The sequence below is a fragment of the Rosa chinensis genome, chromosome 2 (genome assembly GCF_002994745.2).
Source record: "Rosa chinensis cultivar Old Blush chromosome 2, RchiOBHm-V2, whole genome shotgun sequence".
NCBI classification, from domain to species: domain Eukaryota; kingdom Viridiplantae; phylum Streptophyta; class Magnoliopsida; order Rosales; family Rosaceae; genus Rosa; species Rosa chinensis.
In genome coordinates this window covers 4052933-4077267 of record NC_037089.1, presented here as the reverse complement: position 1 = coordinate 4077267, position 24335 = coordinate 4052933, and the positions used below count along the sequence as shown (strand labels likewise).

The window sequence follows — 24335 nt, the reverse complement described above, 5'->3', positions numbered from 1 at the left end:
CTGCAGAGCGGGGAGAACCAATCTCCACTTAGGGCACAGACCAGAGGTGGTCGCCGGAATAGAAAACCATAGCCTAGGCGGCAAAGTTTTAGAGAGAGCCAGAGACTCTTTTTTTTCGGTGTCTAGTAATTTAGTATAGGGTGGTTCTAGTTGGACGTCCAAATTTGATATTTGGACCTCTAATTTTTTTTTTCAATTATTAATAGACTTTGTCAAGGAGTATTTCTATTCATACCTCCAAAATTGGCAGTTAAACCTCCTTATTTATTAGACCTCTAATTTACTTTTTCAAATACACAATATGCTAACTACACCTCCTTATTTTCCCTAAAATATCCTCAAAGCAATTCACATCAAGAACAGTTCATTTGCCCATTCACCACCAATAAAGCATGCATCTAAAACTTGATAAAACTCTTCACAAGAACAGTTTTGTATACATGCAATTCTTTATGTGTATAATATGATATCTATCACAATGAAAATTCTAAGAGAGTTCCATTTCTCAAGAAAGTTGGATTGTATTTCCAGTAATTGCAATACACTAAACTAAAGCATAGAAAACAATTAATAGATCTGGACGATCACCGAATAATTTTAATGCCATCTGTGTTGAAGATGTCAATTTTGCTTGTTGATGATAGATTGATACCACCAAATTAAAAATTTATTATGGAAAAAAATAAACCAAGAATTTTGACACACTATTGATAGAGGAATAAAAGAGAAAATTTTAGAAGATGAAACTGAAAAGTTTTTAAGCATTACCTGGTACAAAAATTCTAGAATGACGATTGTTCCTAATTACTAAATTTTCATTTTTTTTTCCCGTGAATTTTGATGTATAAATTAGGGTTAAATGTTAGAAGAGATGGGGAAAGTAAAATTGTTATGTATTTAGAAATATCATTAGAGAGACTTTGATTAAAACAAATAATATGAGAAAGACGTTGTATTGAACAAATTGGAGGTAACATCTCTGGGCTAACCATGAAGATTACAAAGATGTGAGCTTGAACATGCACAAGGAACACAAGATTTGTTGAACAAGAAAAGGAATAGTTTTTTTTCCTTATGTTTTCTCTCTCTTTTGTGTCCGTATTAGTCATTTTGAATGAGTTGACAAAGTCAATTATCACTCTAAAAAATAGGGAGGTCTAAATGCTAATTATGGAGGTATGAATCGAACCACTATTTGTCCAGTCGTATGGAAAGACAAATAAGGATAATGCGAGAAAAATGGAAGAAAAAAAATACTCTTCGTAACTCCCACAAATATAACATTCAATTAAATTATTTTTTTCTGAAATTTTCTTATATTGCCTACATAGTTTTATAATTTACCTAAAACAATTAGGTAAAAATAATAATTTCTATACATGACCCATCATTTAATACAAAAGTAAATTCAAAACAATCCAATTTGGAATTTTCTTAACTAAATTCATTGAATATTATGATATAGTTATTACTCGATTTTCTAACCCAAAATCCTTGAAATCATTCTTTTAGCAAATTCAAAGGGATTCCAGGAACATATCAAGATTGAGAACTAACCTTTGATTAATTTTAGTGGAGGAGAGACCTATTCATAAAAGAGTAATATCATGTGATTTTGATTCATTTTTATTCTCGTGGTTGAAAATAGATATAAAAAGTAGAGTAACAGATTGTTGTATCTCATGTTTAAGGGTGTTTAGGTAAAAATAAGGAGGTCTATTTAACTTTTCAAGTATTCTAAAAAGTAAATTAGAGGTATACTAAGTATGAGAGGTCCAAATAACAAATTTGGAGGTCTAACTAGAACCACCCTTTAGTATAAATGTATAATAGATGTAGAACATTTTTTGAAATGAGAAGTTCTTCATTATATTTATGGTGATTTCATGGAGTCAAAATTAATTAATTCATTCATATTGTAACATAACCTAATTTTATTATTACTTAGAGATTAACAATTTTTGGTTAATCTCTTAGCATACCCTAGAGATTAACTAAAGATCGTGCATGACAGAACACACATTACAAAGTTATTCAACTCTATTGCGTTCAAGCGCATAGAAAAACAAATTTCATGGCGGATATCTTAGTAAACCTCGGTCATTTTTATTCAAATGGAAGATCTTGGGAGGCCTATTTTAATTTGATTGTTTGTATAGCATTTTTTTTAGGGTCAGGTTGCCCTATAAGCTATTGTGTTTGAACTCTTGTTGTAATTAAAAAAAGAAGAAGAAGTAATAATAAATATGATTAAAGCTTTTATCTTGAATGAATAAAACAATCACAATCACAATGTTGTTGCCAATCCCATATAAATTGTATGCCAAGTCACAATTTTGTGGCCATTTTGTATAAAAATTGAAAGGAGGTAGGATATATAAGTTGATTATTCACACCTCAAATAGAGGTTATTTACATCTCACTTGATCGGGTGTGTACAATACAATAATATATAATGTCTTTTAGAATATTTAAGAAAATTAAATGCCATACAAAAATCGATCAACACAGTGTTGAAATAGATTAAAATCAATCAATTTTAGAAAATGAGAGTTCAAAATCTGACCCTATATCTTGATGTCTCCTTTATCAATCTCTCTCCCACTTTGATCATATAATTATTAGAGTTGAAGCACACAACCTACAATTTAGTTATGACATTGGTTAATCTTGGTGTTTTTGAAGGGTCAAAATGGATTGATTCACTGTAACTTAATGTAATTTTAGTATCCAACCAAACTAAACATTAATTTCATGTTTAATTCATTTATATTGCGTTCAAGAATTGCTGCACCTTCAGAAATAAAATAAAAAATAATTGTTTGGACCATTATATTAGGGTCCAGAACGAACTTCTCAGCAGAATAATCGCCGAACATAGTCAGAGTCAAAATTGTAAACAGCGTATGAACTATGATTAGTCTTCGCTGACGTGATTGGTAACCGGCCTTTTTACAAGTGCGGAGTGCCCACTAAATACTAGTAGATAACGCACCGTCCCTGTAATTCTGGAGAGCCACAGATATTACCAACGACCTCAATCATAGAGTTCTCGAACGAGTTACAGCGCAGTAACTCTACCCTTTTTCTACTGGATTGAAATTTCCATTTGAAGAAAAGCAATCAATCAAGAAATGTCAGAACTGGATTGGAAAGAAGCGGATGCAGACAAAAAACGTGTATAGAAAACGTTGAGCTTACACACATACGTGCCAGCTCGAAAGTTCTCCAAGCCCCGCACACAAACAAAGTCCACTAATTTTAGTAATCTATCAAGACTCCTATAAGAGTCCTGAGTTTCCTGACATTGTAGTCTATGGTCTATGTGGGATTTTGAAGAGAGCGAGAATAGAGAGAGATCAAACTGGGAAAGATGTTGGAAGGAAAAGGAATGATAAAGGAGACAGATATGGCAGATAAGAAGATGCAGATGCAAGCCATGGCTTGTGCTTCTGAAGCTCTTGATCTGCATGATGTTATTGATTGCATCTCTATTGCTGCCCACATCAAAAAGGTACTCCCTTTTTTATATTTTGTTCTAAAGTTTGAATCTTCAATTAATTTCAACAACAAAGTTCTAAGTTTTTGTTTGATGATTTTGAAAATTTTATGTGTGTTTTTTTCAGGAGTTTGACAAGAGGTATGGGAGTGGATGGCAATGTGTTGTGGGTTCTAACTTTGGTTGCTTCTTCACCCACACACCAGGGACTTTCATATATTTCTCTTTGGAGACCCTTAATTTCCTTATTTTCAAGGGAGCTTCTACTTGAATTTAGCACACTAATTCAGGGAGAAGAGATCAGAGATGAAATCTTAGCTAGAGGCACCCTCATCATCAAAGGGGCATTATTGGAATATTCTTATTTCTGTAATGGAAGAATCTATCTATGAGCCTGGTAAGAGGAGTTCTGTGTAAAGTTAAGGGTAGAAGTGGTAGTCTAGTAGATCAAGTGTCCTTATCTTCTGAATCAGTGGAGCCTCACAGTGCCCTCCATGTAATCCATCAGCATTTATGTAATTATATCAGTGCTTAATCATTTATCTTATTGTTCTGTGAATCTGTGGTTACTGTGATGCTGTTGTCATCTGCTTGCAATTCAGACCCAAATTTATGCATGTATTGAAGGAAGAATGTATCTGTCACAGCCAAGAAGTCATTGCAACTAGTCCAAGTCATCTAAAAAGACACTGCTAGAGTAGTAGCTGGGTTCGCTGACCTTTCAACAACTTGTTTATGCCTAGCATTTAGATTTATTAAGGCTCATTTGCCTAGTTGGGTTTTAAAAGTTTGAAAGCAGATGTATACACCCTTTGGACAACACTCAACTAACTCTAGCTTGTTTTTTTTGTTTCAGAAATTGTTATACACTTACATTCATGTCATCCATATGGAATCTTTATATACACAATTGAACAAATTGAATTATTGATATAGTTTCAAAAGTGTAATTATGTAGTGGCATGACTGAGTAGGACTTCTTGTTTATCTGCTGTATGACTGAGTAGGACTTCTTGTTTATCTGCTTTCAGATAACGCAATAATTCATAGCACGCATACAATGATACAACCAAGTCATGTCATAATTTCCTGCAAGGACTGGTTTCAGATTCTTATGTTTCTTAAAGTAGTACATAGGGAAACATTTGAACTTTTGAAATTTATGACCCTAATTTGCAGAACTTCCCTTTATCTTGCCTCTAAGGTTAGAACATGTCATCTAACTGTTAAGACGCATATGTAAAAATCGATAATTGATGATAGCCTCCAGATGCCAATCAAGAGTAGAGTTTCTAGTACTCACTTCCTATTAACTCTAGCGCTGAATATATGTACAGAAAAGAACAAACTGCTATGATTACCTTAAACCTGTATACCAGATAAAATTACGTATGATTATGCAAAGACCTCCTCAATCAGTCCATTGAAAATCAGTCTCTCTATGTCACTCACTACTTGCTCACCTTCATCCCCGGAAAATCCATTTCTCCAACCCAAATCCCATGTTCCTTTTCCTACTCCTTTGCACATTACATCTTTCTCCAACATTGCATACAGACTATCTGCAAGAAGGTTATCACCAGCAAGCTTGCTGTAACTTCTCAGATTCTCGATCCCATTCCAAATATCTTCCACCAACTTGTCCAACGATATGGAAACTTTTGACTTGCCTTTGAATGTTAGTGACAGAGGATCAACTGTTTGTGAAGCTTGAAATATTTTGCACTCGACTAGTTCACTTGCACAGTTTAAAACTAGTCTTGAATTCGACACTCCGAAATTGGAGACAGAAGATGTTTGTAAGATTGTAGAGCCATTCACATCAAGATCAAAATACTCTTCGGCATGACTCAGAAATGATGCATTACTCAAAAGAAATTCTCTGAGATTTTCACCACTTCTGACTGTTTTGCCATCCTTTCCACTCTGACTGATGTCTCCAGAAACTTCTACTGCAGTTTCAGGGTTTGTTTCTTGCATGGAGCTCAGTGATGTAGCTTCAGAAAGAGAACTTTGGAAACTATTGCAGTGCCCTAAGGTTAATAAGGAAAAACATCAATTACAACCTACATTATTCATAAGGCTAATCTTCCCATATATAAAGGTGGAAAATGCCATGCAGACACTTTGAGCAGTATTTAACACACAGATAACTCTACCCGGATAACTTTGACTATTTCCAATATTTTCTTCTGGAAATAATGACTACAGTACCTTTTCATGATCTCATTAAGGTTTTGTAGAGTGCATGTGTGTCTTTTAAGTAAAAAAGCACACTTACTAATGAAACTATAGGCATTTCATAATGAAGTTAATTATTTATATTTAAGAGTCCCATACCTTCACTCTGGGATCCATAGGTTTCCTTTTCCTCTTCTTTAAGGAGTTGATCTCTAGAATCAGTATTGGAGCTTGTTAGTATAGGCGTATTTTCAGAGCTGATCAGAGAAGACTCACTTTTATCACTGGTATCAATTCTCCTGACAATTTCTTCGCTCACAACATTTTTGGCCTGTATGAAAAAGAGTACTAAATTAGTTATTTCTTGTTTTCCAATGTTAATCTGTATGGCAAAGTGTGGTTTTGACACTTCAGTTTCCACTAACAACAGAGCTACACATAATGTTTGAACAAAGTAAAAAAGAATGAAATAAAGTTTGCTAGGACCACTAAAAGGAATTTTTATGAGGAACACTTACAACTGATTTAGCTCCTGTAGGCTCCTTGACTGGCTTTTCCTTCCTCAAATGATTCCTTCTGCGTTCGCTGGAATTACACTCTGCATTCTGTACGGTTGAACGTTTTGAACTTGTGCTTGTCACAGTACTTGGTTGTCGAGAAACTGGAGTCCTTTTGATGTTTGATCCAGATTCAGGCTTTCTTGCCTTGGCAGATGTCACAATGTCTTGATCTTGAGACTTTGACTTTGACACGGTTTTAGCTATCACTCTATCCTTCTCCGCTGAGTTCCTGTTAACAGCAGCTACCTTTTGGATCTTATCAACCCTCTTGTCAATTGCCTCCTTCTGTGACTTGTGAACTACAGGTTGAGAAGCTTTCAACTTTCTCGAAGCCATTTCTTTCGTCTTGGCTTCTTTTTCTCCATGTTTGTCCACTGCCCCTCGATGCTTTTTAGCTCCTTCTTCTTTGCTAGTCTTTCTAATTGATGTCTCTTCTACTACAAGTTTTTGCTGCACTTTGTCAGACCTCAAAGCTCCCTCTTTACCACTCGCTGTTTTCGGAGAAACCTCTTCTTCTGATCTCAATTTCTTAAGCATCCTTCTGTTGTAGAAAGCTTCCTCTCCCCGAACAATTGGTGCATTTGCTTCCATTTCTGGGGATTCAACAGAAATAGGCTTGATCAGCACAATTGGTGGACTATCACCATTGAACCTTTTCTCCGATTCCAATTTATTGGAATGATGAATCTCAAACTTGGGCTCTTCAAAAGAGTTGTTTCTCAGAAGCCCTTTAAACCGCATCGTGTCAAGAACTTCCCTTAAGGACCTCTTTTCTGGATCAACACTTTGCGATGCAGTCAGAGGCTTCCTCACCTTTGGCCTATCAATTTCAAATGCAGGCCTCTGCTGTTTTGAAACCTTCTCACCCTCCTGCACAGATTTTAAAGGGTAGTCTTCTATTCCCATGAGTTTGGCAATCAGACTTGGACCTTTCGCCTTTTGTGATGCAATGCTGGAATACTCACTAGAATTATGATACATAGAAGACTGGCTTGAGCTTGTGGAAGGAGTACTGTCTGAATATGAATCCCTGTATCTTTGAGGAGAATAAGCACAACCCTTCTCAGCAGTGCTTGTATTTTCGAACAATTTTTGCCTCACAAGGCTGTCTCTGATCACCTTCTTAAGCTCCTCATTACTATTCCTTGAAGAGTATCCATCAGAAGAAAGCCTTGGCTTCACATAACCTTGATCTCCATATCGATTTGAGTAAGCTCTTTCCGGCTGTCCCATGTGCTTTTTGTTCAAGTTACTCATGTACTGTGAAGCTTCTTGCAACTTCCCAAGCATAACAAGACTCTCCTGCAAATCAAGCGCTCCTTTTAGCAAATCTTTTGCAATGTCTTTAGACTGGCCATGATCAAATCTCTTCTTCTCATTCGACCAGGAACCAATCATGTGGTTCAGCCTCTGAGCTCCTCTAGAAACTTCCATGAGCTGAAAAGAAGAAGATGATGAAGAGCTCTGAAACTCCTCTTGGGAGATCAACCCCAATGAAGATGGTGATGTACTAATTGAGTTCTTCGAATTTCTTTGGACTTCGATCTTCTTCTGCTTATCCATAATCTGTGAACCACCGCTGCTTTTGGATCTCCTCATTATCATCCCACAATCCACAACTCCTTTAGGATCGTCACATGTGATGAATGATCTGTACAAAGCTGATTTTAGACCGTCCTGAGGCATATTCTATGTGATAGAAAATTACAATCAGAAAAAGTCAGAATGTCAAATTCTACTATTAATTAGTCTACTAATACTACTCAATTCAAGCACAAAAATTAGAACTTGCAAATCACAAATATGGAAAACTTACTTGGTGTTGGATGTTCTGGCTAATCTTCTGGAAGATTGTCTTTGGCAGTAGACATAAATAATACTAGTTTGGTTCTGCTTTAGAGTGAGACACAGAAGAAACAAAGAATTAGTTGCCGCCAACATAAACAATAATTAAAGTTAAATCACGCGAAAAGAAAGAAGATTCCCCTTTTGAAACTTTCAAAATGAGGAAGGTGACGAATGCAGAGAGACTGCCATGGAGAAATTAAGAAGTGAAATTTGAAACAGAACAAAAGCCAAGGGAAAAAAATGCCATCTGCCCATTAATTTATCTAACAGAAGGATTCAAATTACACAGAAAAGATTAAAACCATGCATATATTTAATTAGCAGGAAGAAACTGAGACCCTTTTACCTGAATTGTGAGGTGGTTCTTTCTCAGCATTGATCAAGTCTCAAACAGTAACTACCTGAAAACCAAGACAGAAAATTAAGAACAAACACACTAACTAGCTTGAAGATCAAGAACAAAGCTTGATAACAAGAAAGAAAAACAATGAGTTCCATGGAGAAGAACTCACTAGCAAGTTGGAACTGGAAGAGTGAGGTGGGAGTGACTCAGATCCAGAGAACACGAGCAGAGTTGGGAGCAGTGAGTGCATTGACTTTAAGAGATTGAGTGTGCCCACCTTCACCTGAAAGTTCATGGGGACATTGCAGAGCAAACAGTCTAAGATTTGGTGCTATAGCTAGCTATTCCTTTCTTTGTTTATTAATTATTACTATTAGACAGGAAAATCGTTGCAAGATTTTGGGTAGTAATTAGTGGGCTTGCCGTACATAAATACCAAATCATGGAATATAAGGTCTGTACTGTGCTAGTAAATTAATTATTTTCTTTCATTAAACAACCTTTGCTTTGTTTTCTAAAAGGCTATGCAAAAGTAAAAAAACAGGGACGAGTAAAAAAATATTTTGTAGGATTTTAACTATCGTATTTTTGAGAGTTAAAAATTCACATCGAGTGTAAATTTAAACTGTTCAAGTGTAAGTCAGCGATTCTTTTATGATTATAGTTTGAATACAAAATTTCATATTAAACAGATAAACTAATGAAGTAATTAACTACTTTATCAAGAGTTAATTTTGAATCTGATTAGGGAGGAGAATGAGAACTATGCTTCCTTTTTCTCTTTTTCTTGTCTTTGTGTGAATGGAAAATGAGTAGATCTTGTTTGTAAGGATGTGTTGTGTATCTCACTGACTCGCTTCCTAGCTCCTTCGCATGGATTGTGGACAATAATAGAGAGTATCAAATAACTGGTTGGTTGTTGCGTATGGTTTGGGGTATTGTTATATTTAACTCATACACTATTAATTGTCTCAACTCTCTCATCCATATTGAGTTATTAACTGCCATGGCCGGCTTTGACGATTCTGCACATCACTGCAGATTTAATCACTAATATTTTGCAACCTTGGATATATAATACTACAGTACTGTACTAATATCCCATACCCAGTTGAAACTTTCAACAAAGAGGTTCAATTCGTTAAAAAACACAAACATAAATTCATCGAATAAGCCGGAGTAAGATGAAGAAATTCGTATGTTAACTTGTTTGTTGCATGTGTAAAATTATTTTTATATTAATCAAGATATTTTAACGAATATCTTATTTTCTTTTATTATTTTGTGTACCACACTTCTCGATCATCATGCACGTCTATCTGTATATAGGTTTTTTTTCAAGCATTTTAACGAGTATCATGCTCGAACAATATCGATTCACGTGGATTTATTAAAAACTTAGAACGACTGCAGAAATATATGAGCTGGAAAAATCACACACACTTGGAACCTCACCTCCTTGAATCTGCCCCTACGAGTCGGAACATTTACATTCAGGTCGTATGGACAAGACGACTCAGAAGTATCCCACTTTGGCGTTTCCTGCAGAATGTATAACAGGAAACTAGTTTAGAATCATTACAGGTAGAAAAACCCAGCAAGAAAAACAAAAAACAATCATAGATGATAAGAACATCTTCTAAGTTTTGGCCAGTCATGCAAAACCACGAGGTTTTGGAATGGTTCATTTCGTTTGGATTGAATGGTAAATGCTCACAATTAATAGCCAGCCAAATACAATTAGGACTCTCATTGTTCAGATTGGAATATAAGTGAGGTCACGGGAAATGTAACCAACAGTAGTATAGTTCTTTGTTTTTGAACAACAAATCTAAAACCTAGCTAATAATCACTCTATAGCTGGAGTATAATAATTCAATTTGTACGCGGAGTTATTCGAATTCAAAACTAATAGAAAGCAATCAAGGCATCAAATTAATACTATTGCATGTCATTCCATGCGAAAGGTATTGAGATCCAGAGATTTTATTCCTTTACTCAGTCCTCTTATTGTTTTAAAATCTTTATCGCCGATTTTTTTTTTTAATATTCTAAAACTCTAAACACATTTAAAAAAATAAAAGTGTAGGATTTGTATCTCTTTCGGTGGATTATTAAATAAATATAACATCCATATATCGCATAACGTGAAACATATTTTCATTATTTGATCACTGCAATTTAAATTTATAAAATTGAATAGAATAATCTAATAGAAATTTAGAGATTCATTTATGTTACTATCATTATCAACATCAAAAGAAAATTATCATTCCCCTGAAGGGTTGCATGGGTGAGTATGTGGCACCATAAAGTAGTAAAACCATACCTAAATGAGAAATTTGAATGAAGTCACAGGACTCTTGCATGGTAATTGATGGGGTAAGGAGCAGTGTACAATTAATTTATTAGTTTTGCTGTTTGTCATAAATGAGGTTAGAAATCTTCACCAATTCCATTACCCCTTTTGGCTGATACTTAAAATAATGTTTGGTCCATTCCATACCATATGCTCATGGTTTTGAAATTTGAATTTTAACTACCACTCAGATTTGTTAGTTAAGTCAATAAACACAATGATCTGGGCATTAATTACTAGCCAGGACAATTGTTTTTTTTGAAATGGGTATTATTGGTTAAATTCACTGGCCAGAAAAGTACAAAATTAATGAGGTTTTTGCATTTATAAGAGACCTATAGATTGAGTGACTCAGTCATACTGTTATTGGACCTCAAATCTTGGTGAAGGGAAAGGATTTGAATTTCCTAGTCTAGTACTCTACAACTTACAACAAAATTTACTTTACAAATATACAGTTATTAATCTTGTGTGTAATACCTCTAATCAAATTATTTTAAAGGGTTTCATAAGAAGTTAAAATTTGAGTTTTGTGAAGAAAAAGTAAAAGTTGTGAAAACGTCTCATTTTTCTGAATAGTAAAATCTCCATGACTAAACGGATTTGTATAGCGATAGAATGGGAAAATTTTGTTACAATGAAGAAAATTCTAAGTAGCATAAAGGTGAGCATGATCTGTTTACAAAAATGACTAACACATAAAGTAGGAGTCATGGGTTCGAGTCACCATGGGGGTAGGAGTGAAACCCTTTGATCCTCTTTTTAAAAAGTGAAAAAAAAAAAATTAGGAGTTTGAACATCAATTTCAAAAAAAAAAAAAAATAGGACTTTGAATCAGTGACCTTGTAATTTTTGTTTAAAAATGTTAATTCACATATATTTATATTATAATTTCGAGTCATGTCCATAATCTTTCTCATTCTTTTGGGCCACTGGACAAAACCAGGGTTTAGCTTAGTTCTATGAAGCTTTGCGCCTAGAATAGATGATAGTAAAAAAAAAAGAATAGATGATAGTGAATTGGGCCCTAGGTTTGTTGTTGGGCTTGACTTCAGCGACCCAATAGATACAGTTTGAAGTTCATGGTTTGACTCCTTTTTGGTCCGGGCGGTTGGTTGACTTTTTTTTTGGGACAACTGTATATTGACTTTTATTTGTGGCTGCCGACAGTTGTCTAATTTGGGTGAATTTATTTTTCAAATGAAAATTAAAAAAAAAAAAAAAAAAGATAGTGAGCATCACGTCGTCTCTAAATTTCTGGCTGAAAGAAGTGGGCAGCAACTCTCTCAAAATTTGCAAGCTGTTGAATTCAAATGGATTGGAACAATAATAATTTGGCTTGTATGATTAGGTTTGAAAAGGAAATATTAAGAAAAGGTAAGACAATCTGGTTAATGAAAATAAAGATATGATTGAGGCTGAAGGATAAGATTAAGTCATGTAATTACCGAGGAGGGTAAATGTTGATGGAGATAATCAAGGCATAATGGAGATGATCAAGGCTAGAAATGAATACAATGAACACAATTATGCAGTGAAATGTAGACAATGTATTAATGAATAAGAAGCAAGCGATGAAACAAGGTGTAAAAATGAAATGGAAAAGAAAACAACAGTGTATGAATCGAGTCTTAGCAAGTAGCATTTCTTGGTTCGATCGGTTGTTATTAGGGTTTTGTTCTCGAGTTTTGGGCACTAGCCACATAAGTCGGATTTCCACCCTTTTTGGAAAGAAGGAAAGAGAGTTTTGGTCTATGATTCGTTTGGTACCTTCTTCAATGGTGAATCTCAAGTATTATGGGTTCTTGAGTATTTGAATTTTTGAGGTATGTACGTTATTGATATATTTTCTGAAAAAGTTTAGATGATTTGTTTTGTGCTTCAATTAGAACTTCATCACATCTTATGCATAACTCTTTGATTAGATCGTTATCTTCATTTCTATGCATAATGTTAGAAAGTATCTCATGTGTGTGTCAAGATTCTAATGTTTAAAATTACTATTACCGTTGATTTAGACGTATATTCATACGGTCTTATAAGTGAACACACTATGATTAGTAAAACGAGTCAACGAATTTATTCGTTTATTATTGGCCTATGACCCTTGTATGTCAAAAATAAAGACAGAGAACCACCGGCTACCCGCCATTGACGGTAAAAATAAAAATGCGGAGATTGAGAGATTAGAAAAGTGACCACCATTTTGGTGAACCTGAATTTTACATAAGAACAATAAGTTCGGCCATTCATTTCAAGAAACCATAAACTAAAACCCTCAATAAGTTGCTGCCTGAATTAGATTGGTTTAGTTTGTTCAGAATTCACGACTTTTTCTACTTCTCTCAAACATATGCACCCCACGTTCGATAGCTATACAAACAGAAAATCAAACTGCCCTCATCTGCCCTGTTGCTAATTAACTCTCTTTATTCATCATCCAACACTCTAAATTTAACCCCAAAAGAAAACATTTTCATTTCCCATCTCTCTTTCTTCGATTGGGAGAAGGACTACTCTATCTCTCTCACTTTCTCCTGCTTTCTCCCACACAACAACACATTGATATTCTTGTTGTTTGTATCCTAAGAAAGAGGATTTAATCAAGTGTTTCATTAGCTTTTGTGTTTCTTTCCCTGTTTCTGATTCAAAATGGTCCGAGCTTTTGCTACTCAAAAAACAATGCAGAAGACGAAATCTTTCCAATTGAAACGGATGTTCGAGTTCCAAGCTGGGAGAAATCTACCGGGTTTGATCTTCGACCACGATGTGAATGAGGATGAACAATTATTAAGTCCTGCTGCAGAAGAGCCTCCATTGGAGATCAAGCACCAAACTAAATCACTTGAAGCCGAAAAGATACCAAGTCCTAAATGGTTGCCTTCAGGTCGTGAGAATAAGACAACTTGACAAGCTAGCTATGCATGTGATATTGTTAAGGGGATGAAGATAGCATCTGTGTGAGACTAACTTGTTTGTATTTGATTCTCAGATATGGAATTGATGAAGGAAAGGTTTTCGAAGCTGCTTTTGGGTGAAGACATGTCAGGTGGTGGAAAGGGTGTCTCTTCAGCCTTGGCTTTATCAAATGCCATAACAAATCTAGCAGGTATATATTTATTTAGCATTCAATATTCCTAGTTTTAATTTCTCCTTTACAGATAATGCTCAGGAAATCTCTGGGTTATGTTCTTATTGTTTCTTGTCTTTGTGTCTATGACAATGTAGCATCCGTTTTTGGAGAAACAAGAAAACTAGAGCCCATGTCTCCTGATAGGAAAGCGAGATGGGTGAAAGAGATTGGCTGGCTTCTGTCCGTGACTGATCACATTGTGGAATTTGTCCCTTCACAACAAAATGGAACAAACATGGAGGTTCATATAGATCTGTCTATTTTAATATACATAATTCAAAGTTTCAAATCATTACTCTTGCTAATCTTCTTTTTTATCGGATAATTATAGATAATGATGACTCAACAAAGGAAGGATCTGCACATTAACATTCCTGCCCTACGCAAGCTCGACGCCATGCTCCTTGTAAGTACACCTTCCTTCTCCTTGTTTCATGTGAAAATTGAATTGTATACCTTTTTCTAACGATCGGCTATATGTGGATAAACAGGGCCACCTGGAGAGTTTTGCAAACCCAAGTGAGTTCTGGTATGTGAAAAGAGATGCCCGAGATGATGAGAAAGGTAGCAAACCAGAGAGAAATGATGAAAAATGGTGGTTACCAACTGTCAAAGTCCCATCAGAAGGTTTATCGGATGAGTGTCGAAAATGGCTGCAGTTTCAGAAGGATTCTGTCCACCAAGTACTAAAAGCAGCAATGGCAATCAATGCTCAAGTACTATCAGAAATGGATGTACCTGAGAACTATATTGAATCCCTTCCCAAGGTATATATAAGATTCTACTCTTAAACCTCAATCACCATAAATTGATCAAACTTGAGCTTCACTAACCAATTAACTTTGTCTTTCTTAAATTTTTATAGAATGGTAGAGCTAGCTTGGGTGATACAATCTACAAGAGCATAACAGAGGAGCACTTTGACCCTCTAGAATTCCTAACGAGCATGGACTTGTCCTCAGAGCACAAAGTGGTAGACCTGAAAGACAGGATCGAGGCCTCCATTGTGATTTGGAAGAGGAAGATGAACCTCAAGGATGGAAAGTCTTCATGGAGTTCTGGGGTGAGTTTCGAGAAGAGGGAACGATTTGAAGAGAGAGTAGAGACCGTCTTACTCCTAATCAAACAGAAGTTCCCAGGAATTCCCCAATCTGCACTTGACATAAGTAAAATTCAATACAATAAGGTAAGCAAAGAAAATATGTTCCCTTATCTTATACATATTCATAGGATGAAGTAAATAATTAAGTAATAACCATACAAGCTTATTGTAATTATACACAGGATGTAGGGTTTGCTATCCTGGAGAGCTATTCAAGGGTAATAGAAAGCTTGGCTTTCAATGTCATGTCAATGATAGATGATGTCCTTTATGCTGATAAAAAGACGCGAACGGAGAAATCAAACAGGAGGCTTTCAGTGGATTCATATGCCTCAGAAGATCCTGACAGGTTGAGTTGTACAGGGACACCGAGTTCAAAGACATTGTTTGAGTTCATGGGATGGAATCAACTAGAGGAGACCGATGTGGATAAGAATAACAAGGAGAGCTATTATAAAGAAGACAGTGACAAGATTATGAGCAAACCACCACTTGCTGTAAGCACGAAGAGGTTTTCCTATTTAGAAAAGCTCGAGAAGTTGAGTGGTCTAAGAAGTCCAACAGCTCGCCATTGATTTAAGGAACATGGAAGAGTTGATCAATATATATAAGGACAAGGAGAGAGAGGGCAGATAGACATAGAGAAAGGCAGATACTTTGGTTGCTAGGATACTACTTGTTAGTATTTCTACGTATAGTTCTCTTCCTTCCAACTGAGGATAGTGAAGTCGGAGTGTGAAATATGACTAGGGTGAAGTCGGATTGAAATTTGACTAGTGCATTGGTTTATTGCTTCTTTCTGAGTTTATTGGCTTGTAAAAACAGTAAGGCATTTGTTCAAGTTTTTCTCAAAGGCTTTGTGTGTCTTTTCGTACTGATATATATTCTTTAGGTTTTTCTTTTAGGCTTTTAGCATCAATTCGTTGATTAACGAAAGTAAAATCCAATTTTGAGATTTTATACAAGAAAATTAGAGAGCTTTTCAAATACTAATGGAGCCCACAATGAAGCTGCGGGGGTGCCAAACCAATTAATAATACTCTTCCGAACAAGACTTGGAATCCTTTTGAAATTAGGAGTCAAGGCTTTAGAAGAGTCGCGTGTCTATGAAAAGTAGAAAACCAAAACCCAAAGATAATATATCATGGCCCCCAAAAAATCCCTTAACATAGCCAGAGCCAGCGATGTCGAAGAAGAAAGGCGGCATTGGCATTGGCATTGCCGGCATAAGGCTCATAATTAAGCATAGGCTTAACTTGTGCGTAACGGTGTAGAAGAAGAGAAGCAGATTGAGGGAGAAAGTGAAGAAGAAAACGAAGAAGTTGAAGTTGGAGGAGGAAGAGGGGTTAATAAGTCACTGTACATATGTAGCCTTGAACACCACGAGGGACAGTGGGAAATTGTCCCATTTGTTGGCCTCCGATGATAACTTGCAATTACGGCAAGTGTCTTATAAGGCTGGTACGGATCTTCCCGGATCTGTGCTTTGTGGTGTTGTCCTATGAAACTGACCCCAATAAGCAGCCTCATGATAATAGTACAATTAGCAAGATGGATGCCACTTTGCTATAAGCCAAGTTCTTCCCTTTGATGACGGAGCTGGGAGGGAAAGTGTACGCCCTTTGCCATATGGGGAAGGCCGATCCAACGACCAACGGCATTTGACCCCAAAGTGGGGGAGTTGGTCTGCTCTACCTCAGCTTCCATTTTTCCAATTAAGTTGGCTCTCGATATTACAACTGTGCTCCTTTCGCTTATGCAATTGCTGGTACAAAGATGTTCGTCTCCTATGAAGAATGTACGGTGTCTGCTTTGACTTCGCCTACCCAGACAGAGAATGGAGACTAGTCCCTACTATGTGCCTTTTCCTTTTCTAGGCACAGCTTTAGTCCTGTGGATCGACCTGCCGGCCGATGACAACAAGAAGATATTGTTTGGCCATAATTCGTCATTGTTTTAGTCTAGGAGTTTACCTTCTGTCGTTGGATGAAAATCAAGAATCCATCACACAAATTGCTGATTTGAAACTGCCAAGGTGGCCTTATGAGTTGGGTTCCGCAGCAGTTTCTGTTTTTGTCCACAGAGGAGGTTAGAAAGCCTGCCTTGTCATCACTTAATTCAGCCTCCCATGGGATGAGTGTTAGTATAACTTGTATTGGCATTCCTCACTTTAACAAAACACTCTACCCACTAAGCCCAAGAGTTAGAAGCCCTTGTTTGCAGCCCAAGACCATAATTGCTTTGTTTAATTACCATTGCTGTAATTGTGGTTGTCTTGCTGTCAAAGACCCACGTGAAGACTTGAAGATCAGTTTGCTGCCTTGCTGTCAGCTTCCCTATCTTGGCATAATAGTTTAATTGCAACTTGGTTCTTCTTCTCTTTTGTGTGGCTGTGTTGCTGTCGAAAGCCAAGGCCAAGTTTGAAGAATAAGTTCAATTACAACTTGATAACCTCATCACAGTTTGCTACGTTGCTGCCTTGTTGTCGTGGTTCCCAATCCCATCTCATCTTGCTATCTTGTCCAAGATCAAGCTTCAAACTTGAAGATCAAAAGAAGACCCCTCTTCATCATGGCTCAAGTAAGCTCATACATGGCATCTCTTTCAAAAAGTCAATGGTTTTTTATGGGTTCCTTTCCTATGTCAGTTTTGATTATGAAGCTTGAGTGCTTTGGGTTCTTGAATTGGTTTCCCAATTGAAATTAGGAGCATGGGTTTACATGGGCAATCTGAAATTATGGGTATGGGTTTACCTTCTCCAATTGAGTTTAACGGTTCTTTGAGTGAACTGTTCTTTCTCTTCCTCCTCTATATATAGTGGTTCTCTATTCCTATTCGGGCATTGAAAATACTTTTGTGTTTCAGTCCCTTTGTCTATCAAGAGTTTATCTCTTTGGTTTTCTGTTTTTCAAAATGTCTTGTTCCATGTTGAAAACAATTTGAAAAACATAAAACCATTCATGCATATTCATCTCTTGCATCCCATGAGTTCAGTTGGGAATTGTAAGCTTCAAAGGTGAAATCTCCAAGTCAAACTTGCTGCGTTCATAGCTTGTGTCATAGTTGAGATTTCTGAGTTGTTCACTTGTGTAAACAATTAGCAAGGAGTGATTACAACAGTCTAGTGAGTTAGTCTAGAAGGATTGCCGCGTCAGTGCAATCCAAGTGTTGTAAACTTGTAATCTGTTTCATTAGTGACTTGGTTTTGGTCTTTCAAGAGTAAGGGCCACGCAGATGTTTTCCCTTGATAGGGTTTTACTGCGTCAACAAAACATGTGTTCTTTATTGCTTTAGTTGGTTTGTTGAATTTACAATACAATCTGTTCATTATCAGTTCTCAGGATTGATCACCCTGTTGCAATCCCTGAGAAAGTTTTTTGAACGAAAAAAATTGGCTGTGAGCCTATTCACCCCCCCTCTAGGCTCCTTCTAGGATCTTCAATGAGCAACCTATAGACGTGCCGCCGGGGACTCACAAGTCACTAGGGGTTGCCATACCATTTCAATTTGAAGTTGACATCACCAAGCTGGACAAGGACGAGAAAAATTGCTTCACTTCTCCAATTCATGCCTCCTCTATGACCACTTGTTCTTGCAGGAAACATTTTTTTCCCTCTGATAGTCTGATGTGTACACCTTGTAGAGAGTCATGCTCAGATGTTGGGTGGAATCTCTCGTTAGATATGTCCGGTGGTATGAGGAAGCCTGTTGTGATTTCAAGTTCGCATCTTCGAATACCATACCCACCCATCCACTTATCCTGAACCTGAAACGGTTGGCTGCTTTGTGTTGTAACAAGTATGTTGCATTGCACTTTGAGTTTGAATCTTCCATGTGGATAAGGAGATGAGAAACTGCTTACACGTACATTTATGCCTCCTCAAACATCTTGTCAAAAATCAAATAAACATAGATCGATATTTGGTGTAAATGTATGCGTTACGATATTGGATTATCCGATTTTTCATTTTTAGTGCTGTTTTTTGTTTCTTTTGTGAAGCACATCCTCCATATATGAGTAACAAATTAAGATGCTTAGTTTTTCAATGAATTTGACGTCTCTTGGTAGCATAGGCAACAATACACGTTCAACTTGTGTGATCATCATCTCATACAGATATGCTTTCTAAATATCATGCATTTTCACTGCATTTAATTGTCATTGTCTCTAAAATACTATTCTCCTACTTATTTCCGCAGGGAGTAGACTGAACACAGTCCTTTTCTTCTAGATAGGTAATGTGGGATATTGGAGTTAATTAAGATAATTAACTATGAATTTAGTGCATTATCCATGGTTTATATTTTGAGGAGAACATTGTACACAATATGATGAGTGTTTGGCTCCAGAATTTGTTTGAGCTGGTCAACAGTCTCTTTTCTTGCGCGGGCGTGCCAGCACCGTTCAGGTGCGGTCGTCGGGGATGTCCCTTGACCTGACTTCTTTCAAGCGATTGTGGACGAGGAGAGCACCAACCTCGTCGTGGGATTCTTTGTGCCTCGTGGCGAGGACTTTTGCTGAGCTTCTTGAAAATCACAATCGATACTCGATGTTGTAGATCGAGCAGAGCGAGAACCACTGGGAAGTGAGGAGAACTTGCTAAAGCGTGACTTTAGCTTGGTTGGGTTGCTAGGGCTTTACCCTTGCTTGGCTGGTTCTGTAACCGTTGTGGTCGCGGCACTATCGTCGGCTCCCGAGGAGACTAGGACCGAAGTACGTTGACAGAGGGTTTGGTGGCACTGAAAGTCGGCTTCTGAGAAGACTAGGACTAGGAGTGTGATCACCGGTAAGAGAAAGAGAAGGAGAAGAGTTGCTCTTAGAGAGGTTGCTCTAGAGAGAACTTAGATCATCTTAGAGATGTTTGTTGTGAATGTGTTGGTGTTTTTGTTGTCTTGTTTTTGCCTCTATATATAGGCTTCCAAGCAACACTATTTGGCCTTTAAACAAATCATAATTGAGCACTTAATGGGATCATGATGGAGCACTTATGAGATTATGGAGCACTTATGAGATTATGGAATTGTTAGGTTCAAGCACTTAAAACACTAATGGAATGTTGGGTTTAAGCACTTACTGCTCCAATTTTTCTGCAGCTATATCTCCACCAAGAACTCAAAATGGGCCTTCGACTTCTTCATATCAAATGATCCATAATGAGTGTAGATCATTGTGGCAAATTTTCAGAGCTTTCTTCCATGTGGTTGGGCCGGAAATGCTGCTGGACCTCTTACAGGTCCAGTTTTCCAGTTTTGCTTCTGCAGAAAATTGGACTGATTGTTTGAAAGCCTTCCACTCAAAACTAGTTCTGGCACTCTTCATAAGAAATGATCCTTGGGCTTTCTAGATTTAATCTGGAAAGTTTTAGCTCATTTAGATTTCATTTGATTAGTCTGCCACCCCTCCTTCCTTGTTTAGCTTGGTTTCTCCTAGCCGAAGTAGGAAAATGTGCTAAAGTTGACTTTTCATGTTTCCATGCTTCCACGCTTCCATAGTAGGCTTTATTTAGCCTCTAAATATATATTTCGAGCTTGTCGACAATATATAGCTTGAGCCACTGATATTGGCTCAATTTCTCCAAGACATGCCTTGTCAGGCCAAAATGTTCATTTTGGGTTCAAACAATGAGTGCAACCATTGTCGAGAAAATAACATGCGTATATCACTATGTTTACAGCAAGGTTTGCCTCACCAAAGTGGCTTTTAGTATTGTCCTGACTCCTGACAAAGGTTGAATTTTTCTGCTATATTCATTAAGCGAAATAGTGAAATTACAACTCTTTTCATTTGTCTCCTGTAAATAAAAGGATAGCAATAAATATGAAATTCGGGGGAAAAAAAGAAAAAAACTTGTTAAGTCATGCCACGTTATTTCATGTCCCCATTTGATAAAATTATCAAATTTTAAACTCATTTATTGTTTAAAGGTATTAATGTTCTTATATTATTATCATACTTAACTTCATAGTAGATGTTGAAAATAAAAATAAAAATTGAAAAGTCTCCAACTATTTTCTTCTTCTTCTATATTTATGTTTTCTTACTTTACTTCATCATAATGAGAGAATGAGGGGTTACACGTGGCGGTACACCTAGCCAATCAGTGTTTATGCAATGAGTGTTTTGGGTATTTCATTTTAATTACGCATGGATAGTTTCAGAATACAATTAAAAAACACAAAAATATGATTGGTTGGGCGTATCAGCCACGTGGCACATCGACTATACCTAAGAATTTCTCGGTTGATAAAAGGGTGTAAACACAAACCTACTTGGAGCCAAATTCTTAATACTAATCCGAACAACATTCGCAATCAAAGGGATTGGACTTTCTTCGGTTTAGGTTTCAGAATGTAAAAGGCCGAACCCATCATCTCATCTCATTCAATATATCATGGCTTCCAAAAAATCCCTTAACGTAGCCAGAGCCACCGATGGCGAAGAAGAAAGGCGGCATAAAGCTCATAAACACAGGCTTGACGCCCTTGACGAGTGCGTAACAATGAAGAAGAGAAACAGAGTGACGGAGAAGGTGAATAAGAACTCTGAGGAGGAGGAGGAATCACCTGCGACGGAGATGCAGAAGCAGCCGCTGCTGGACTTGCAAGCTTTGCCGGAAGGATGCATAGCCCACGTGATCTCGTTGACAAGTCCTCCGGATGCATGCAGGCTCTCCTTGCTTTCTAAGGTTATCAGGTCGGCCGCTGAATCCGACGCGGTTTGGGACAAGTTTATTCCGCATGATACACACGAGATTCTTTCCCAGTTCAATTCCCTTTCTTCTTCTTCCCCTCCAAAATCCAAGAAGGAGCTCTACATGGCTCTGTGCGACAACCCCGTCCTCATTGACGAGGGCTATACGAGCTTTTCACTGGAGAAATGGAGTGGGAAGAAGTGCTATATGATAGCTGCAAAGCGCCTTCGGATTGCTTGGGGTGATACTCCTCGATATTGGACATGGAAATCTGTGACTGAGTCCAGGTTTAAGGAGGCGGCCGAGCTTTCTGGTCAAGTATTTTGGCTTGAAATCCGTGGGAGAATTGAAAAGCGCATGCTGTCTCCATCCACGACGTATAAAGCTTATCTGGTGTACAAGTTAACTCAACACACTTATGGACTCAATTGGGCTGCCGTGGTCACAGTTTGTGCAAGAGCTTATGGCTTTGATTATGAATGCCCTGGTTTGAAGGAAATTACTGCAGGCATTAAGAGCACTGCGTTTCTGGCACCCCAAAGAGAAATAGATGGACAGCTCGCAAGAAATAAAAAAATAAAAAAAGCTAAATTTCCAAATGAAGGCAGGGCGGATGGGTGGCTGGAGATGGAGCTGGGTGAGTTTCACTATCAAGGGGACGAAGACGGGGAGTTGGAAATGATTTGTTGTGAGATCAGAGGTTCAAGTAAGAGTGGTCTCCTTGTTCAAGGGATTGAGGTCAGACCAAAAAGGAGATAACATGTATGGATATAGTTATCCATCATGATCATGGTGATTTGCCACCCTTAGTAGAGATACCTTCTTAATTAAGTTTCAAGCAGCCACCGTTGATGGCAGTTATTAGGAAGAGTACTTCCTCTCATATGGACCACATTTCCTAGTGGCTTATAATCCAAAGAATTCTCTCCATTTGCCTTGTTTAATATATTAACTAGATATATATTGTTTGTGAATGATGATTTACAATCCAAATTCGCTTGTTTAGTTGTTTATGTTGGCGTCCAAGAGTTTCTCTTATGTCCTTGGATGAAAATCAAGAATCTATTACACGAATTGGTTGTTCAAAGCTGCCCATTTTGCCTTATGAATTGACAGAAGCCGGTGATTTTGTCCACATAGGAGGTCAGAAAGCCTGCATTGTTATCACCCACTTCATTCTCCCCATCATATGAATACATACCTATCTATGAGCCTAGCATTCATAAAAAGCTGGGTATTGCAATACCATTTCAGTTTGAATTTGATATAACTAAGGTTGACAAGGACAATCTCCTCAAAAAAAAAGAAGGTTGACTAGGACAAGAACTGTTTGACACTCCAATTCATGACTCCTCGCATCTTCCAATTCCACACCAACCCATCCACTCTTCCTAAACCTGAAACGCTTGGTTGCTTTCTACTGTAACGAGTTTGTTGCTCCGAACGGTTGAACGTCTAGTCCATGCCTGTCCCACATGCTTCTTGTCGAAAATCAAATAAACATAGATATTTGGTCTATGTAGCACGTAAAATAGTAAACACGATATTGGATACTCTGATTTTTCATTATTGCAGCAATTTTTTTTGGGTGAGGCTATTGCCACCCTACAATTTTCTTTGTTCACCCTACTTGCTCATTACACCCTACAATTTAATTACAATTATTAGATTTACTTATCCAACCCATTTCTCTTTCTAAGAATACCCTCCATCATATAAAAAAAAATTTTGTTTAACGAAAATTTCTCATTTAATTTATATCAATTAAAAAGACGTCCTAAAATATATTAAAATTTCCTTATAAAATCATAATTTGATTTACTTCTATTTTTTTATTTTTTCCATTCAGTTTCAATGTTCGTTTATTTCAATCCATAATAAAAAAATTAGTAAGTGCTACTATGAGCAATGAAAAAAATATTGATTTTTTTTTCGTGTTTTAAATTTTTTACTTTCGGTGTTTCTAAAAGTATTATAAAGATTTTGATGAAGTTAACACTAATGGTTTTGTGAATTGAATAACAAATTAACGATGAGGACGCAACAAAAAGATAAAAAAGAAAATTGTAATAAATTGAAATTTGGATGGAGAAGGTGAAGATTAACGTTATCAGAATTTTGTATTTAATTAGTTATGTGCATTTGGGTAATATAGTCTTTCAATAATTCAAATATTTGTAGGGTGAACAAAGAAAATAGTAGGGTGGCAATAGCCGCACCCTTTTTTTTTTGGGAAGTTTATCCTCCATATATGAGTAAAGATGCTTACCTTTTCAATGAGTTTGACTCTTGGTTAGCGTAGGCAATAATACAATGTCTGCTCATCATCTCATACAAATATGTTTTCAAAATATCATATATGTTCATTGCATTTAGTTGTCATTGTCTCTAAAATGATTCTCTTTTTCCACAGTGACTAGGAATGAACATGGTCATTTTGTTCTAGGCCTGTAATATGGGATAATGGAGTTAATTACTGTTTACTCCGACTCGCCTAATGGGTAATCGGTGACTCTAGGCGTTTTGGATTTGGGCAGGGGCCTAGGCGGCTTGGGCGGAGGCCTGGGAGGGCACCGAGGCGGCTGGGTGGAACAAGCTGGGCGGTTGGGCTAGGTGGA

The 24335-nt window shown here is 37.0% G+C and overlaps 4 protein-coding genes across 9 annotated transcripts; 3 read left to right on the top strand and 1 right to left on the bottom strand.

The window, feature by feature from the left end:
- Positions 1-3373: 3373 nt before the first annotated feature.
- LOC112186612 (dynein light chain 1, cytoplasmic) lies at positions 3374-4383 on the top strand. Its single transcript, XM_024325078.2, has 2 exons — positions 3374-3514; positions 3627-4383. Exons 1-2 carry the CDS (start codon positions 3374-3376, stop codon positions 3768-3770), a joined length of 285 nt encoding a protein of 94 aa, XP_024180846.1. The 3' UTR covers positions 3771-4383.
- Positions 4384-4560: 177 nt separating this feature from the next.
- Positions 4561-8773, bottom strand: LOC112186611. Of its 6 annotated transcripts, none has more exons than XM_024325073.2 (6): positions 8597-8773; positions 8435-8489; positions 8057-8133; positions 6199-7891; positions 5840-6011; positions 4561-5532 (listed from the first exon to the last, which is right to left on the bottom strand). In XM_024325073.2, exons 2-6 carry the CDS (start codon positions 8462-8464, stop codon positions 4895-4897), a joined length of 2610 nt encoding a protein of 869 aa, XP_024180841.1. In that variant the 5' UTR covers positions 8465-8489; positions 8597-8773; the 3' UTR covers positions 4561-4894. The 6 variants fall into 6 exon arrangements, with proteins under 6 accessions (XP_024180841.1, XP_024180843.1, XP_024180840.1 ...); XM_024325075.2 differs by having other exon boundaries at positions 8057-8130; XM_024325072.2 differs by having other exon boundaries at positions 8601-8773.
- Positions 8774-13089: 4316 nt separating this feature from the next.
- Positions 13090-15898, top strand: LOC112190611 (rop guanine nucleotide exchange factor 9). Its single transcript, XM_024330062.2, has 7 exons — positions 13090-13677; positions 13783-13899; positions 14019-14164; positions 14255-14329; positions 14415-14690; positions 14789-15109; positions 15208-15898. Exons 1-7 carry the CDS (start codon positions 13443-13445, stop codon positions 15598-15600), a joined length of 1563 nt encoding a protein of 520 aa, XP_024185830.2. The 5' UTR covers positions 13090-13442; the 3' UTR covers positions 15601-15898.
- A 5918-nt stretch (positions 15899-21816) lies between these two features.
- On the top strand, positions 21817-22550 carry LOC112183509 (putative F-box protein PP2-B12). Its single transcript, XM_024321892.2, has one exon. The coding sequence runs from the start codon at positions 21841-21843 to the stop codon at positions 22474-22476; it is 636 nt and encodes a 211-aa protein (XP_024177660.2). The 5' UTR covers positions 21817-21840; the 3' UTR covers positions 22477-22550.
- The last annotated feature ends 1785 nt before the right edge of the window (positions 22551-24335 follow it).

Coding starts and splice junctions, on each gene's coding strand:
- LOC112186612 (XM_024325078.2), top strand. CDS start 3,374: ATGTTGGAAGGAAAAGGAATGATAAAGGAGACAGATATGGCAGATAAG. Junction 3,515..3,626: donor TTGCTGCCCACATCAAAAAG/GTACTCCCTTTT, acceptor TGTTTTTTTCAG/GAGTTTGACAAGAGGTATGG.
- LOC112186611 (XM_024325073.2), bottom strand. CDS start 8,464: ATGCTGAGAAAGAACCACCTCACAATTCAG. Junction 8,134..8,434: donor AGAACCACCTCACAATTCAG/GTAAAAGGGTCT, acceptor CTCACTCTAAAG/CAGAACCAAACTAGTATTAT. Junction 5,533..5,839: donor CTATGGATCCCAGAGTGAAG/GTATGGGACTCT, acceptor TATTAACCTTAG/GGCACTGCAATAGTTTCCAA.
- LOC112190611 (XM_024330062.2), top strand. CDS start 13,443: ATGGTCCGAGCTTTTGCTACTCAAAAAACAATGCAGAAGACGAAATCT. Junction 13,900..14,018: donor TGCCATAACAAATCTAGCAG/GTATATATTTAT, acceptor ATGACAATGTAG/CATCCGTTTTTGGAGAAACA. Junction 14,165..14,254: donor AAAATGGAACAAACATGGAG/GTTCATATAGAT, acceptor GGATAATTATAG/ATAATGATGACTCAACAAAG.
- LOC112183509 (XM_024321892.2), top strand. CDS start 21,841: ATGGCTCTGTGCGACAACCCCGTCCTCATTGACGAGGGCTATACGAGC.